We start from the raw sequence: 15,703 nt of genomic DNA on the forward strand, positions 1-15,703 counted from the left end.
CTGTGTTCCCAGCAGCCTCTGCTCTGTGATGGTGCTGTGAGTGAGGGGTAGGGCCGTTGAGTGTCTGAAGCTGCGGGTTGAGGGTCCCAGGGTTGCGCCCTGGATTCCCTGACTTGGTTCAGGGAACCTGTGTAACTTAGCTCAGATGTGGTGCCTGCCTGCAGATTATGACCTGCATAGTCAAGGAGTCATCGCAGGAAGCCAGGACACCAGATACAGAAGGACTAAGACTCTTGCTAGGGTGTCAGAGGCCCAGACTCATCCAGAATGGGGACCTGAATTACCTGGGTAGACACATAAACAAGAGGTGGGGGCATCAGAAGCACCTACTACCTGCCGTGGGCAATATAGCCATCCCCGTGCTCTCAACATCCGGAGGAGAGTGGCAGGTACTTCCCTGCTCAGCATCTTTCTCGTTTCCATCTCAAGGAAGTTGATGCCTCTTTGCAAGTCCCTCTTTCTTTCCCCCAGTTAGAAACCAGGGGCAGGAGTAGGGGATGGCTCCTTCCTGAAAGTGGGTAGGAAAATGAAGCGGGTTCATTGCCTCATTAGGACTAGTGCCCATGCTTCCTCTGCCTGAGCCAGGTAGCCTTGGGCAGGTCCCTTCCCCTGAGCCTCAGTTTCCTCATTTGGGATAATGGAATTCTTAGGTTTTGCAGACACACAAGCACCTGTGCTGCAGCTGTTAAGATTAGTAGTGGCTGTGCTGGCCTGGAGGCAGAGTATCCTGAATCCTTGCTGGTACTTTGCTACCTTGCCTTTTCAGGCTCTCCAGGCCTCAGGCACAGAGGACAGCAGGTAGCTGCCCAGTTGGGGGATGTCCAGTATTCAATAGGCAGAAGAAGACCTCTTTGGGAGGATTTCCCACTTGTGTGCCCTGACCCTGTGTACCTGCTCCCCCTTCTCCAGGAGAGGTGTCTGCAGCAGCTCCACCTCTGAGCAGCTCTGGCTCTTTGGCCCAGCCTGGCCCAGCTGGCTGTGCTGGCATGGAACCCGGTCAGGTGGCTAGTTATAAATAGCCCTGCACCCATGGCCTTATCACAGTGCTCTCGTGTGGGTGCAGAGGACACTCGAGGAGGCAGCCAAGCCTACTGTCCTCCCTGAGCCAGGCCCACAGCTGGCGGAGGGCACCAGGGGAAGGCTCCATGGGCATACACACTGTGCAGGCCCATCTGGCAGGCCAGGGCCCATGTTAGATTTGAGACCTTGCTTCTCACCCAGTGGCCTGGGACAGTGGAAGGGTGGTGACTGGGGGTCAGAGGGACAAAGGGGAATGTTCATTTCTGCTCACTGTGCTGTCTTTGAGAGCAGCTATTAGAGGGCAGCTGGGTCAAATCTTCACTCCTGGGCAGGGAGAAGGGAAGGAGACAGCCCAGAATATATCACCATGGGGCCAACAGTCCTTCGCTAAATCCCCACAGTTGGAAAGTACTATGCTTGGAGTCAGGAGGCTCAATTCAGACACCTCCAGCAGTAAACTAGCGGTGCCTGGTTGGTGTGCGCTCCTGTCATGGGTAAAATGGAATGGAGTATACCCATGTTGCAGGGCCATGGTGAGGATGACATAAGGAAATGGCCTGGAGGGTGTTTCACCATTGTCAAGGAGCCTGAAGGAAGCTGGTCAGGCTGTAACCTAGGACCAGCGGATGAATGGTCCTGCTGACTTCCCCTCCCCCTGTGTCTGCAGGCTGCCCCAGGCCCCCAGCTGACTCGTCTGGCCACCTGCCCCAGCCCATGGACCTGCGGGTGGGTCAGCGGCCCTCGGTGGAGCCCCCACCAGAGCCCACGCTTCTGGCCCTGCAGCACCCCCAGCGCCTGCACCACCACCTCTTCCTCGCAGGCCTGCAGCAGCAGCACTCAGCGGAGCCCATGAGGGTAAAGAGTGCTCCGGGCTGCCTTGCGGCCTTGAGCTCAGCCCCCAGTCCCTCCCCACTTAGTCTCCCAGACCCTCCTTCACTCCTTGCCCCTTCCTAAGTGACAGCTCTGCCCACAGCTCTCCAGGGACGCACCAATGCCCGAATTACAAGTGGGGCAGCAGGAGCAGGAGCTGCGGCAGCTTCTCAACAAGGACAAGAGCAAGCGGAGTAAGGAAGAAGGCTCCCTGGCGGTGCCCTGCCATGTCAAGGGCACGTGTGGGCTGGGTGGGAGTGCGTCCAGCCCCGGTTTCCCGTGACTCTGCCTGTGAATGTGGGTGGAGGCCCGGAGGCCTTGCTTCTCTTGCCCATGGAGTTCCTGGTACGGTGTGGACAGGGTAATGGGTAGAGAGTGTGCCAGGGAGGCCATCTGCCCACCCACCCCTGACCCACTCCTGATTCTCTACCCCCGTAGGCGCTGTAGCCAGCAGTGTGGTGAAGCAGAAGCTGGCAGAGGTGATCCTGAAGAAGAAGCAGGCAGCCCTAGAAAGAACAGTCCGTCGCAATAGCCCCAGCATTCCCTACAGGTAACTCCCTCTCCTACCTGCTCCCCTCCTCGGCCTTCTTCCCGTTGCCCTGTAGCGATCCTGTCCCCACTCCTCTGGTAGGAAGGCTTCTCTAGCCCTCCACCCACCGCCTCTTCTCTCCTGTAATGGTCTCTCCCCACCCACTTGAGGCCCTTACCCCCACACAGGCACAGGCACATGCACACCATGCTGACTTTCTTCTTCAACAGTGAATTTCTTCTCATTTTTGTATCTTCCCCTCTGCCAAAAATATTCTGATTCCTGGAGCAGTTTCTTCCCACGGGAACAATGAGGTTGTCCCCCTGTGTCTGTCTCCTCACCCAAGCCCTGGGGTGCTGGCTTCTAGGTCCAGCTCAGAGGTGGCATATATACTGCACTGTCTCCCTAACTGTTCCTGGGGCCACTGCCTCCCCTAGAGTGCCTGGGGACAATGCTGAGAGCCTGTCAGGGTGGGGTGTCTCCCAGGCCTTTGGGAATCCCCACTCTTAAGCAGCCTTGCGCTCGCTCCACAGGACTCTCAAGCCCTTGGAGACCGAAGGAGCTGCCAGCTCCATGCTGAGCAGCTTTCTGCCTCCTGTTCCCAGCCTGCCTAGTGACCCCCCAGAGCACTTCCCTCTGCGTAAGACAGGTGAGCTGGAGGGAAAGTGGGGCACCCTCCAGGGTGTCAGGGGAAGGGCCTTGGAGTCCTGCCAGGAAGGTGGGGGGTTGGAGGGCCGGGCTGGGCTGGGGGTAGGCTGGGGGGTCAGCACTCTGTGTCTTTCTCCCTGCCTCTGCCTTCTTTTGCCTTAAGTCAGAAGTGGCTGGAAGGGAGCGGGAGGAAGGCAGCGAGTAGGTGCAGGGCTAGTAATGCTGTGCCCCCACAGTTTCTGAGCCCAACCTGAAGCTGCGCTACAAGCCCAAGAAGTCCCTGGAGCGGAGGAAGAACCCACTACTCAGAAAGGAGAGTGCCCCGCCCAGCCTCCGGGGTAGGCCTACAGAGGCCCTTGGGGGTGAGGGCCAGCAGGGCAGGTGGGGGTTGGTCTTCTCCCCCCAGGATAGGGTCCCCTCCTGAAGGCTGCCATACCTCCTTATTCTGGGTCCGGCCTACACGTGCTCCATGGGAGCAAGCTAGGGCTGAGAGCCAGACCCTGCTGGGTTGTCTGACATCAGACATCAGGCTGATGTCTGCCCAGAAGCAGGAGCACCTTTTTTAAAAGTGCTGGAGCCTAACATGGCTTGCTGCCCTTCCGGACAGAAAGCAGGAAACAGACACTGCCTACTGGGAAAGGGAGGGTAGTTCCCAGGTATCTAGAACTAGGAACCTGGCCTCTGACTGCTTCCCTCTCTCCCCAAACCTCAGACTCTTCCCCCAGCAGTAGCAGCACACCTGCCTCAGGATGCAGCTCCCCTAATGACAGCGAGCATGGCCCCAACCCGGGGCTGGGTTCAGAGGTAAGGCCTTGCCACACTGTCCAGGGACAGCTTGGAGGCTCAGCCTTCTCAGAAAGTGGCCCTAACTAGGTTGAGGCCACAGGATTGGGGCAGCCCACCCAAGCCTCTGGGGTGTCCTGGGGAAGGCATCCCCGGGGGTAGAGGTCTGGGACGAGTGACCCCTGCCCTGCTCCCCATGGCAGGCGCTCTTGGGCCAGCGGCTGCGGCTGCAGGAGACCTCTCTGGCCCCGTTCGCCTTGCCGACTGTGTCCTTGCTGCCCGCAATCACACTGGGGCTTCCTGCTCCTGTCAGGGTGAGTGGCTGAGGTGCCCTCCCCCACTCCAAGCTCCCTGGCATCTTTCCCTCCCTTTGCCTAGCCCGTGGCCTTCATTGTTCTCGCTGCCAGAGTCTCCTCCCCTGTGACTTCTCCCCACCTCTTCCCCAGGCTGATGGTGACCGCAGGACTCATCCGACTCTGGGCCCTCGGGGACCAGTGTTGGGGAGCCCCCATGCTCCCCTCTTCTTGCCCCATGGCCTGGAGCCCGAGGCTGGGGGTCCCCTGCCCTCTCGCCTGCAGCCCATTCTCCTTCTGGATCCCTCAGTCTCTCATGCCCCACTTCTGACTGGTGAGTCCGCTGCTGCACCCGGGGAGGGGCTGGGGCCAAGGGCCCAACTTGGGGAGGGATTCGTCCTTCCTGCCCCTCTGCTGTACCCCCCCTCCCGTGCGTCTCCCTGCTGAGGCTCTGCCCCCCTACCCTGTTCCCTTGCTTCCTTCCATTGCTCCCTAGGGTTCCCTCCTTATGCCCCCCCACCCATTCTTTCCAGTGCCCGGGCTTGGGCCCCTGCCCTTCCACTTTGCCCAGTCCTTACTGACCACCGAGCGGCTCTCGGGGTCAGGCCTCCACTGGCCGCTGAGCCGGACCCGCTCAGAGCCCCTGCCCCCAAGCACCGCCGCCCAGCTGATCAAGGTGAGGGGAACTGGGGAGAGGAGGTGGTGATGGTTTGCCTAACTGGGCCCTTGGGGACTGAAAGAGGGGGGCTTAGGAAGGGCAGGGACCTGGAGGGCCGGAGAAATGTGGCTCTGGGAGCCATGAGCTGCGTCGCCCCAGGAGCCCCCAGCAGGATGGTGGCCACCTCGCCCTGCCCACCACACCCCACCTCACACCACACACGCCAGTGTGGCTTCTCAGCTGGTGTGTTCCCCTCTCCAGAGGTCGGCCAAGCCGAGTGAGAAGCCCGGACTGCGGCAGATACCGTCCACTGAGGACCTGGAGACGGATGGTGGGGGCGTAGGGCCAGTGGTGGAGGATAGCCCGGAACGCAGGGAGCCCACCCATGGGCAGCACGAGGCCAGAGGTCCTGTTCCTCTCCAGCAGCACCAACAGGTATGGAGTGCCCAGCTGTCACTCTAAAGCAACAGCCAGAAGACTGTAGGCCTGGCGTGCAGATGGAAGGAGGGAGACAGGGTATCGGCACTAGGGCCAGCTTGGGTCTGTGGTTGCCCTCTCAGTCCATACAAGGTACACACACAAACACACACACGCATGCATGCATGCATGCTTGTGCACACACGCTTATACACACTGTGAAGACACATACATACACACTCACACACACACTTGCACTCCTGTAGCCTGCCGCCATCGGGGAAGCCGGGGCCCTGTGCAGCAGAGGCTGGCCTTGTGGAGCCCTGTGTGTGCCTACCCCAGCACCTCTCCTGTGCCAGTGGCTGAGGCAGAAAGGGGTGGAGCCGGGCTCAGGTGCTTCAGCCAGCGCGCTCATTGCGAGTGAAACCATAGGGTGTCTGTTTGTTAGGTGGCTGTAACAAGTACCACAACAGAATTTCTGTTGCTTAAGCACTCCCTCCTGAGGGGTCACTCCCTCCTGAGGACTGCGAGGGAAGGAGTGTGCTAATAAGCCTTCCTCCCTGGCTTATAGATGATTGTCTTTTCCATGTGTCTTCACATTATCTTCGTTCTGCCTTACGTTCCAAATTTCCTCTTTTCATGAGGATAAAAGTAACATTGGATTAAGGCCCATCCAAATGACCTCATTTTAACTTGAGTACTTCTGTAAAGACTATTTTCGAATAAGGTCACAGGTTACATTCTGAAGGCTTAGCTCTTTCATATATAAATTTGGTGGGGGGGGGCACAGTTCAGCCCATAGCCTGTGATAGCTGCTCACATGCATGCAGAGGTTCGCATCGGTTCCCATATTCTTGGGCAGTGCAACGTCCTTGGATGTGAGGAGCTCCTGGTTAGAACTGAGCGTGAGGCCCTTATCTGGGTTCTGATTTTGGAGTCCTGCAGGCCCTGGGTGCAGATCTTTGGGGATCTGGCTTGCTAGAAGGCAGAGCAGGAGGCATTCTGGAATCTCTTCAGAAAAGTAGTTGGCTGAAGGTTTCCAAAGCCCTTGGGCAGAAGCCGACTGCGTAGGATCCCGAGAGCCTGGAGGCTCAGGCCCTGTGTTCCCCAGGTATTCCTCTGGGAGCAGCAGCGATTAGCCCGGCGGCTGACCGGTGGAGGTACTGGGAGCTCGGTGCTGCTTCCCCTGGCCCAGGGTGGTCACCGGCCCCTGTCCAGGGCTCAGTCGTCTCCAGCTGCACCTGCCTCGCTGCCAACACCAGAGCCCGCCAGCCAGGCCCGCATCCTCTCCAGCTCAGAGAACCCCACCAGGACCCTGCCCTTCACCACAGGTGAGATGGGGTTTAGAGTGAGGCAGGAGGAAGGGGCTGGAGGTTGCAGAGATCGGGGTGTCACTCAGAACATTCTTGAGGACACTAAGCCCTGTTGTGCCTTGCTAGCCCCATACAGCATCCATGAGGCAGGTGCAGTAGGTGGTGGTTCTCGTTTTATAGATCGTGTATCATTGTTGTATTTTATATTTATTTAAACATCTCTTATCGATGGGGCAGTTAGACTGTCATTCATTTTCCCTCATCCGAGTGTCCATGCATACAAGGATTGTCTCCTTGAGGATCACTCTTAGGGAGCACATCCCTGGGCCTCTGACAGTGCCTGATGTCCTAAGATGAGCTGACAGGGACTCTCCCAGCAGTGGTCGGGCCCTCTTCTAGGCATCCAGCTGCTCAGGCGAAGTGGTCACTTCCCCAAAATTGTATCAGTCTTGTCACATGGCTCGGTGTCACTGTAGGCTTCCCAGCTCCTGGTTTGGGGCTTTCCTAGGAATTCTTTCCCCCCTGCTGCCCTCTTGGTGACCTGTTTGAGTCATGATATCCGGTGTAAGACCCTGGCCTCAAACCTCCCTTTGTTAGACTCTGAGCAAGTTAGACACATGGGGCCGTGGGAGGAGGGCAGCGCCAGGGAGGCTGGGCTGTGACAGTGACGTTGGCTGGGACTGTGTGGGTGTGTGTGGGGTGCCTGAGGCTTTCTGGATAAGTGTGCATATGTGTGTCAAGTGTGAGGGGCCAGGATGGGGTGTCCTGGGCCTGACTCCTTGGGGGTACTGTTTGTGGGGGTGCCAGCATGAGCTCTGTTTGTAGCCAGTGGCCCAGAGGGTGGGACTCCCCGGATGGGGGTGTTGACCCTTGCTCCCTGCAGGGCTGGTGTACGACTCGGTCATGCTAAAGCACCAGTGCTCCTGCGGAGACAACAGCAGGCACCCGGAGCACGCCGGCCGCATCCAGAGCATCTGGTCTCGGCTGCAGGAGCGGGGACTCCGGAGCCAGTGTGAGGTGAGGGGGCAGGCTAAGGCTAGGTGGTGGGCATGAAGGCTGGGGTGCACAGGGACTGAGGAGCTCTGTGCGCCCTTCCTTAGTGTCTCCGGGGCCGCAAGGCCTCCCTGGAGGAGCTGCAGGCAGTTCACTCAGAGCGCCATGTGCTTCTCTACGGCACCAATCCCCTTAGCCGCCTCAAATTGGACAACGGGAAGCTGCCAGGTAGAGACCCCATGGCGCCAGGGAGACTTGGACCCACCCTGCTCGCCCAGCTGTCCCCTGTGCTCTGGTCCCTGCTCTGCCCAGCCTGTCCTTTCGGGATCCCAGACATCCCCATGCCACCCTATGCCCTTCGCTACCCACTTCTACCCTGACCTCCACATCCGGCCCAGCCCTCTTCCTCGGGGCCCCCGCCCCCAGCAGCCGAGACTAAGAAGGCGCAGTCACATAGACTGGGCTCTCCCCACAGGGCTCCTGGCAGAGCGGATGTTTGTGATGCTGCCCTGTGGCGGGGTTGGGGTAAGTGTGCCAGGGGCTCTCGAGTGGGCATCGTCTCTGGGTCTCCCCTCTGTCGTCCCCGGCCCTGCCCCGGCGGGCTTTCCCATAATGCCTCTCTGCCGGCTGGAGGCTCCTTGCGGACAGGTGTGCCCTTGACCCGGTGTCTCCCGATATAGCTGCCAGTGCTTCGCATGTAGAAGGTGTTTGGTAAAAGTTGAGTGAGGTTCAAAAAGCAGGGTCAAGATTAGGGCTTGGGGTGTCTCCCTTCATAAGACCCCAGTGGCGCCTCTGGGCAGAGTTGGGCTTCCAGGCTCGGGCTGTGGGGTGCCTTCAGGGTCCTTGGTGATCCAGGCACATCCCTCCCCAGGATGCAGCCTCCCAGCCAGCCTTACTTCTCCCCTCACCCTGCTTGGGGACTTCCTGCCTCTCCTGGCAGTACTCTCCTGTCCTCAAAAGGTCCTTGCAGTGGTTTCCCAGTCCGGTGTGTGGAGGCAGGGGATGGAGGCCTAGTTCTGGAGGGGAGATGGGAGCTGTAGCTGGGGGGGGCTCTTGGGGAGCCAGTCAGTGCCCTATTCACAACTTCCCATTTCTTGCCACTTTCTGATTTTTCCAACTGTTGTTGCTTCTGTTTTCTCCTCCCTCCTCTCCCTCTCTGTCTCTCTGTCTCTCTCTCTTTCTCCAGCCTCTTGCGACTCTCTCTGCCTTCCTCGCCTCTCTTGGTCCGCCTCGCCCTCCCCATCTCCCCATCATGCCCCCCGGCCCCTCCCTAGCCTTGAGGCCCAGGGACTGGGTTTGGGGGGCCTCCCAGCCTGGGCTAGGGGCCCTGAGTGGAAGACAGTGGTGCAGACGGCCCCTCCAGCTCCGACCGTCCCGCAGGGCCTGAGCAGAGTCAGCTGGGGCTTAAAACCCCCTCCCGGCCCAAATCCCAAGTCCCGCCCAGGTAACGCCATGCTCCCTCCTCTGACCGGGGAGGCAGGAGCGATGCTGCCAGCAGAGTGCTGGCCAGATATGGGCTGGTGATGTGGACTGCAGCTGGGAAGAAGCCATGCTGGGATTGGGGGACACAGGAGGCCTTGCCTTTGGGCGGTGGGGCACTGGGGAAGCAGCGCTGTCTGCCCAGCTCCCTGCCCTGGGGTCCTGGCCGTGGGGTGGGCTCTGCCCCCTTGCCCCTGGATCCTGTGGGGAGCCTGGATGAAGTGCGGGCCCTGACTCTGGCCCCCACAGGTGGATACTGACACCATCTGGAATGAGCTGCACTCCTCAAACGCAGCCCGCTGGGCTGCCGGCAGCGTCACCGACCTCGCCTTCAAAGTGGCTTCCCGAGAGCTAAAGGTAGGAAGTTTGAGTTAAATGGGGCAAGGAGGAGCTGAAGGCTGGACACCCAGAACCCCAGGCATCTCATTCTCTTAGTTGGCACCCAGGGTTTGGAAGGGAAGTGGAGAGCTCTAGTGACCAAGTGAGCAGTGTAGTGACCATAGCTGTTGTTACAGGGCAGCCCCCATACAAAACGGGTTGCCTGACTGTGTGTCCTCACCCATGTGCTTAAAAGGACTTATCAGTACTCTACTGCAGGCACACAGAAAGGTTAATAAAAGGTTTATTTACAAGGGAAGGGCAAATGAGGAAATGTACAGCTCAGGGAGAAAAGTGGGAGACAAAGTTTTAAATGCGTCCTACCCGATCCGCCGATCAGGAATCCCAAATGGCACTCTGAGAGCTGGCCGCGAGCCAGGAGCTGTGAAGCCAGGAGGCGAGCAACAGAACGAGAGCCCCCAAGGCACACGTGTTTGGTTTTTATACTAAACCTGGCTGCTTAACTCCACCCTCAGGTCCCAGCCACCTTCCCTTTGGTGGTGACGGGATTTGTCTTTCCCAATGTCTTGATGGCTTTGGTCTGGAGTGGGGGTGGAGTCCACGAAGCCTGAATGGAATTAGTTCCCCCTAACACTGTTACCGGGTGAGCAGTCAAGCCACTGTGACCCCTGGGCCTTTTGTGTCTAAGAGACCAGATCCCTATTCAGGATCCCTCAGCCCAGACACGCCATGTGACTGTCGGCAAGTCGTGTGGAGCCTCTGGGCCCCTCAGGTCGGTCCTTTGCAGAACTGAGCCTGGTGACCAGGCTGGTGCAGTCTCCTTTGCTCTGGGCTAATACCTTTCCCGGGCATGCCCCACCCCCCCACAACCCCTTTGTTTTGATTGTAGCCCAAGGCTTTCTCAGTGTCTCCGTGTCATGGTTCCTGGGTGGGGCTTTGAAATCCTGGCTCCACTGCTCACAGCCAGGCGACTCTGCACAGGTTGTTTAACTTGCCTGAGCTTCAGATTTCTCCTGTCTGTAAACTGGAGATAAAATTACTGTTTATCTCATGGAGAAATTGCGAGGATTAGATAACATTTACCTCAGAGAGATGTTATGAGATGCATGCAGCACTTACAAAGTGCTTAGCCCAGCGCCAGGTACACAGTTTTAGCCTAATAAGCAGTAGCTGTTGTCATTACAAGTGATAACAGCCAGGGCACCCCAGGCTGGGGGTTCCGTGTTCATGTCCAGACTGAGAGCAGAGGGTGCTGGCGTGGGGGTGGAGCACAGGGTGCCTTATCCAGCCTGGGTGCAGTTGGACAGGCTGGCAGCCATCACCCTGTGGCCCCTTCCTGGGAGAGGAGCGTGGGGCTGGGGGGCAAGGGTCATGGGGATGTGGGCCAGAGGGCCATCTGTTTGGTTGACAAGCATTCTTTCTGTTTCTAGAATGGTTTTGCTGTGGTTCGGCCCCCAGGACATCATGCAGACCATTCCACAGCCATGTAAGACCCTGGGGGAGGTGTGGGAGGAGCAAGATGGGGGCCAGATCCCCAGGCCCTGCCTGTTGGGACATTCCCCTTCCTTCCCTGAGGCTCTGGGGCTGCTAGAGAGAGGAGACAGGATTGGTGGGGGCACCAGAAGGGAATGGGCTGGCAGGATCTCTCTCTCCTACCAGGGGCTTCTGCTTCTTCAACTCAGTGGCCATCGCCTGCCGGCAGCTGCAACAACAGGGCAAGGCCAGCAAGATCCTCATTGTGGACTGGGTAGGTCCTGGTTACTAACCCTTCAGATCTGAGCGCCCTGTGGAACAAGTCCTGAGCCTGGTGTCAGAGGCCATGACTTCATGTCCTCTGTGTTACCCCGAGCCTCAGTTTCCCTTGTGCAGAATGCAGATGACTATGACATGGTGTCATGGGACGATTAGGGCCAGGAGCAGGTGTATGGGAAGGTCTCAGCCATGGAAACTCCCACGATGACTAGGAGCCATTTGAATGTTGTCATCTGGTGTCTGTTGGTTTCCTTCTTTGAAGCTACATTGCCCCTGCAGATAGTGATGATAATAATGGTAGCGATGACATCAACGTTTGATCACTGAGACATCAAACACTGGTGGTTCTGTGAGGCGTTAACACTGACTGGGCTGGCTTACAGATGAGGGTGGTAAGCACAGAGCGGGTCAGTCACTTGCACAGTCACAACTAGTCAGTTCAGGAACAGGGCGTGGAACCCAGGTGGGTCAGCGGGCTCTGCGGACCTGACTACTGAGCTACACCAGAGAAGGAGGACAGACAGTGAGGAACTTTGCACACTTCACCTGTGTGTGGTCCTGTGGACCCTCCTGGTGGGGACGGCACTGGGCCCCATGCACCTGACCCCCTATAACTGAGCTCAGTTTCTGATCCCCTGCGTCGCCCCGTGACCTTGGGCAGGACACTGCACTGAGGGCTCCCAACACGCACTCCTGGGCCTCTGTCTCCTGCCCCACATGTTACTCTTGCTCACACCCGTGATCCGCCTCCCCTCCTCAGGCTCTCACACTGTAGCCAATCTGTGCCCCATGTCATATACACATCTGTACACGGGGAGAGACAGGCCTCTAGATTGCTTGAGTCCATTAAACTCTTTGGCGCTAGAAACCCCGGTTTCCTGACCCCAGGTTTAACATCCTGATCCTCAGAATGCTCACAGATCTCAATACCCTTCCAACTGGTAACGTCTCCATCTCTGCTTTCAGACTTTCCCTAATCCATTTCCTGTCTTCCCGCCAGGATGTTCACCATGGCAATGGCACCCAGCAAACCTTCTACCAGGACCCCAGTGTGCTCTACATCTCCCTGCACCGCCACGATGACGGCAACTTCTTCCCGGGCAGTGGGGCTGTGGACGAGGTAACCACACCTTCCAGCCCCATTGGCTCCCTCATGGCACTCACTCTGTTAGCTTTGTGACCCCGAGCAGATTATTTAACCTCTCTGATCCTTTCTCCATCTGGAAGAAGCTGGGTGAGCTGGGCTTACGGCACTAGCATCGGGGATTCATCCTCTGGGCTCTGCTCTCATGTCTCTTGTTTCCTGTTTTCCAGGTGGGGGCTGGCAGCGGCGAAGGCTTCAATGTCAACGTGGCCTGGGCTGGAGGTCTGGACCCCCCAGTGGGGGATCCTGAGTACCTGGCTGCCTTCAGGTTAGTGCTCTGGGGAGCCAGAGTGGGCCTGACCCACAAGACCACCTTCTCCTACCCTTTTTCCCGGCAGCAGCAGGTTGGAGGTGATCCATTAGCTTGTTTCCATCCCATTACTAGACGTTTGTAGCTAGTCCCAGGGTGGACTTTATGGACTCAGAGAGGGGGAAAGGCACTATTGCTGGACTCTGGTGGCCCCGAGTCCTGATGGAAAGATGGGAAACACCCAAGAATAAAAAGTCAAGGGTATTTTATAAGGTTGCATGTCACAAGACCCAGTGTTGAGCTGAGTGCTGGGAGGGGCAGGGGGGGTGAGCAGAGCTGCAAACGTCAGTCAGAGGAAACTGCCTGGAGGAGGTGGGCTTCACACAGGAAATAAGAAACTTAAACTGTGGAGAAAAAGTTTGGAATTGATTAAGGGCAGTTGATTAGGAAAAGCCATTCTAGAAGAGGGGCTTTGGGCTCTGTTCAGGAGCTCTTAGATACCTCACTCCTGGGTCCCTGTATTCCATTTGGGAGGAGAGAACCCTGGAAATTAGTCTCTGATTACTTTTCTCCAATTATCCCCCTTTTTGCACCCTCACAGGATAGTCGTGATGCCCATAGCCCGCGAATTCTCTCCAGATCTGGTCCTGGTGTCGGCTGGGTTTGATGCTGCCGAGGGCCACCCAGCCCCACTAGGCGGCTACCATGTCTCCGCCAAATGTAAGAAGGGAGATGGGAATGAGGCTTGGACTGGCAGGGAAGGCACTGCCAAGGCAAGGGGAGGTGACAGTGCCAGCCCATGGCCACAAGCGAGAGGGCCCCAGGGGGTGTGGCGACTGGCCCTGGCTGTCCTCGCCTGGCACAGCACAGGACCCTTTCTTATGGCCAGGTCCGTGCACCATGGAAGGCCTAACCAAGTCACACCCTGGGGAACATAAGTCGTATAGAAAGTGCAGCCGTAGTTTGCCTCCATCCCAGTGGTGTCATCCCCACCTGGCTTCCCCTGAGAGAGAGTGAGGAGGAGCAGTGTTTCCAGAACAGAGGGAGCCCACTCAGCCCACGGGACCACAGGCCTGAGGACAGAGAGAGATGGGATAGCTTTAGTGAAAAAGACCTAGCTGAGTCCATGCCTGGGGATCAGGCCCTGCCCAAGTCAGCCTGGAGCCTGGTGCGAGTCTCCTACCCTTCTAAGCCTTGAGGGAGGTATGCTGATAGGTTTTGCATGGCGCTCCATGCGAAAGCACTTCGGAACTAGAGATTTATGTGTCTGAGTCATGTGTAAGGGAGGAGGCAGCAGGAAAACAATGGGTAGACCATGGATCCACTTCTTCACTCCTGCTCCCTCTTACCCCTGCCCCCTACCATCTAGGTTTTGGATATATGACGCAGCAATTGATGAGCTTGGCGGGAGGTGCAGTGGTGTTGGCCTTGGAGGGTGGCCATGACCTCACGGCCATCTGTGATGCCTCCGAGGCCTGTGTTGCTGCTCTTCTTGGCAACAAGGTGAGCTCCCTACCCCCAGGTCTGTTCATCTGTGAGGCAGGATGCCCATCTGTCCCAGGACTATCCCAAAGATTAGGCAAATGGAACATCTCTCCGAGAGCTCACAGTTGGGGTTGGGGGGCACGAGGGGAACAGAGTGGTCAATGGCAGCATCTCCTGTCCTAAGCAGAGCCAGAGCTGGTGTCTGGGGCCCTTGGGGTAGATAGAGCTGAGCCTGCGGGTCCCCAAGAGACTGGACGCTAATGTACTATTTTCTGTAGGTGGATCCCCTCTCAGAAGAAGGCTGGAAACAGAAACCCAACCTCAACGCCATCCGTTCTCTGGAAGCTGTGATCCGGGTGCACAGTGAGTATGGAGAGAAGATATCCAGGGACCCCACATTTAGGAGAACCTCGGGGTTCTAAGCCCCTCACTGACCTGGGTCTCAAGATTTCCAGTGCCAGCCAGACAAGGGCCTCTGCTGCTGGCCTGGAGCAGGACTCCCATAAATTCCTATAAATTACCCCAGCAGTCATGGTGTACCCCAAGTCGCCCCTAGAGCCTTTCAGTGGAGGCCACTGCAGAGTGGCCTCTTCACAGCAGGACTGGCCTTCCTTGTCCAGCCTCTGCCTCAGGCTATGGTCAGGTCAGCAGTCACAGGAAGACTTATTTTCTGAAAGCCATGGTTCCTACCTCTACCTACCCTCAGGCCTTGCCACACAGGTTGGGAGGCTCTGCCTGCTTTGGGGACTGGGTCTTAGAATAACCCCCACATTTGAAAAGCACATAACGATTTTCAGCTTCTATTCAGCATCTGTGGAGCACTACGTGTAAAGGCCCATGCCCTGTACTAGGATGACACACATGACTCAATCTCTTCTCACATCAGGGCCCAGCTGCTGCTGGCTCAGCTGCTGCTGGCTCAGCTGCTGCTGAAGAAGACTGGGGCTGGACACAGAGCCCCCACACCAGGCCCGGCTCTGGGCTAAGCATGTCCCACAGACGCTACCTCTCACACTAGGCAGGGTGGTGGTGTCCCATCTGGAGGAAGCAGTGGAAGCCCGGGTGGGGGGCTTACCGAGGGCCACGCAGAACAGAGTGGTGGCAGCTCCCCTGTCCTCACACCCCCACCGCCGGCCTCTGTGCTGCTCTGAGCATTGCTGGGCTGTGCTCAGGAGGTCTCAGCCCTCCTGCTGGTGCTGTTAGGAATCCCATCCCCATGGGGACAGTCAGAGGTGGCCTCAACCCCAGAGGTGGAGAATGGCCTGGACACCTGCTAGGCATCCTCAGGGTCATGCCAGTCTGTCAGGGCTCTGGATGCCAGGTCCAAGAAGGCATTGTGTTGAGGGTAGGGACAGGTGGGCAAGCTGACCTTGAACTGAGGACACACCTGCTTCTCTCAGGCCCCTGGCTGAGCTGCCAGACTTCATCATCAGTCTAGAATGCTTCCCTGGCAGGGTGGCAGGGTGGCAGGGTGGCAGGGCTTGTCTTCCCAACCCTTTCTGACCTAGTCTCTTGTCCCAGGTAAATACTGGGGCTGCATGCAGCACCTGGCCTCCTGTCCAGACTCCTGGGTGCCCAGGGTGCCGGGGGCTGACGCAGAAGTGGAGGCAGTGACGGCACTGGCATCTCTCTCCGTGGGCATCCTGGCTGAGGAGAGGTAATGCCAGAACCCCAGCCTTGGCCGGCAGCCTCTCTACCCCCTTGGGTTCTCCCAACAGGAGGACCCCAGT

The 15,703-nt window shown here is 57.9% G+C and overlaps 1 protein-coding gene across 2 annotated transcripts in view; it reads left to right on the forward strand.

Moving 5' to 3' along the window:
- Nucleotides 1-15,703, forward strand: part of HDAC7 (histone deacetylase 7) — a 35,490-nt gene that overhangs the window by 16,787 nt on the left and 3,000 nt on the right. Inside the window, exons 3-25 of one of the 2 annotated variants that reach the window (XM_037514161.2) lie at nt 1,688-1,875; nt 1,994-2,084; nt 2,329-2,440; nt 2,953-3,068; nt 3,304-3,405; nt 3,780-3,871; nt 4,054-4,164; nt 4,297-4,477; nt 4,677-4,819; nt 5,063-5,236; nt 6,330-6,549; nt 7,415-7,548; nt 7,632-7,752; nt 8,000-8,049; nt 9,253-9,360; nt 10,773-10,828; nt 11,002-11,089; nt 12,095-12,214; nt 12,409-12,506; nt 13,090-13,208; nt 13,858-13,991; nt 14,252-14,336; nt 15,495-15,630. In XM_037514161.2, the coding sequence (XP_037370058.1) occupies nt 1,688-1,875; nt 1,994-2,084; nt 2,329-2,440; nt 2,953-3,068; nt 3,304-3,405; nt 3,780-3,871; nt 4,054-4,164; nt 4,297-4,477; nt 4,677-4,819; nt 5,063-5,236; nt 6,330-6,549; nt 7,415-7,548; nt 7,632-7,752; nt 8,000-8,049; nt 9,253-9,360; nt 10,773-10,828; nt 11,002-11,089; nt 12,095-12,214; nt 12,409-12,506; nt 13,090-13,208; nt 13,858-13,991; nt 14,252-14,336; nt 15,495-15,630 (2,779 nt within the window). The remainder of the gene's footprint in view (nt 1-1,687; nt 1,876-1,993; nt 2,085-2,328; nt 2,441-2,952; nt 3,069-3,303; nt 3,406-3,779; nt 3,872-4,053; nt 4,165-4,296; nt 4,478-4,676; nt 4,820-5,062; nt 5,237-6,329; nt 6,550-7,414; nt 7,549-7,631; nt 7,753-7,999; nt 8,050-9,252; nt 9,361-10,772; nt 10,829-11,001; nt 11,090-12,094; nt 12,215-12,408; nt 12,507-13,089; nt 13,209-13,857; nt 13,992-14,251; nt 14,337-15,494; nt 15,631-15,703) is intronic. The other variant, XM_037514162.2, reaches the window with a different exon arrangement.

Source organism: Talpa occidentalis, unplaced genomic scaffold (genome assembly GCF_014898055.3).
Source record: "Talpa occidentalis isolate TD23 unplaced genomic scaffold, MPIMG_talOcc4v2.1 talOcc4.16, whole genome shotgun sequence".
In the NCBI taxonomy this organism is placed as follows: domain Eukaryota; kingdom Metazoa; phylum Chordata; class Mammalia; order Eulipotyphla; family Talpidae; genus Talpa; species Talpa occidentalis.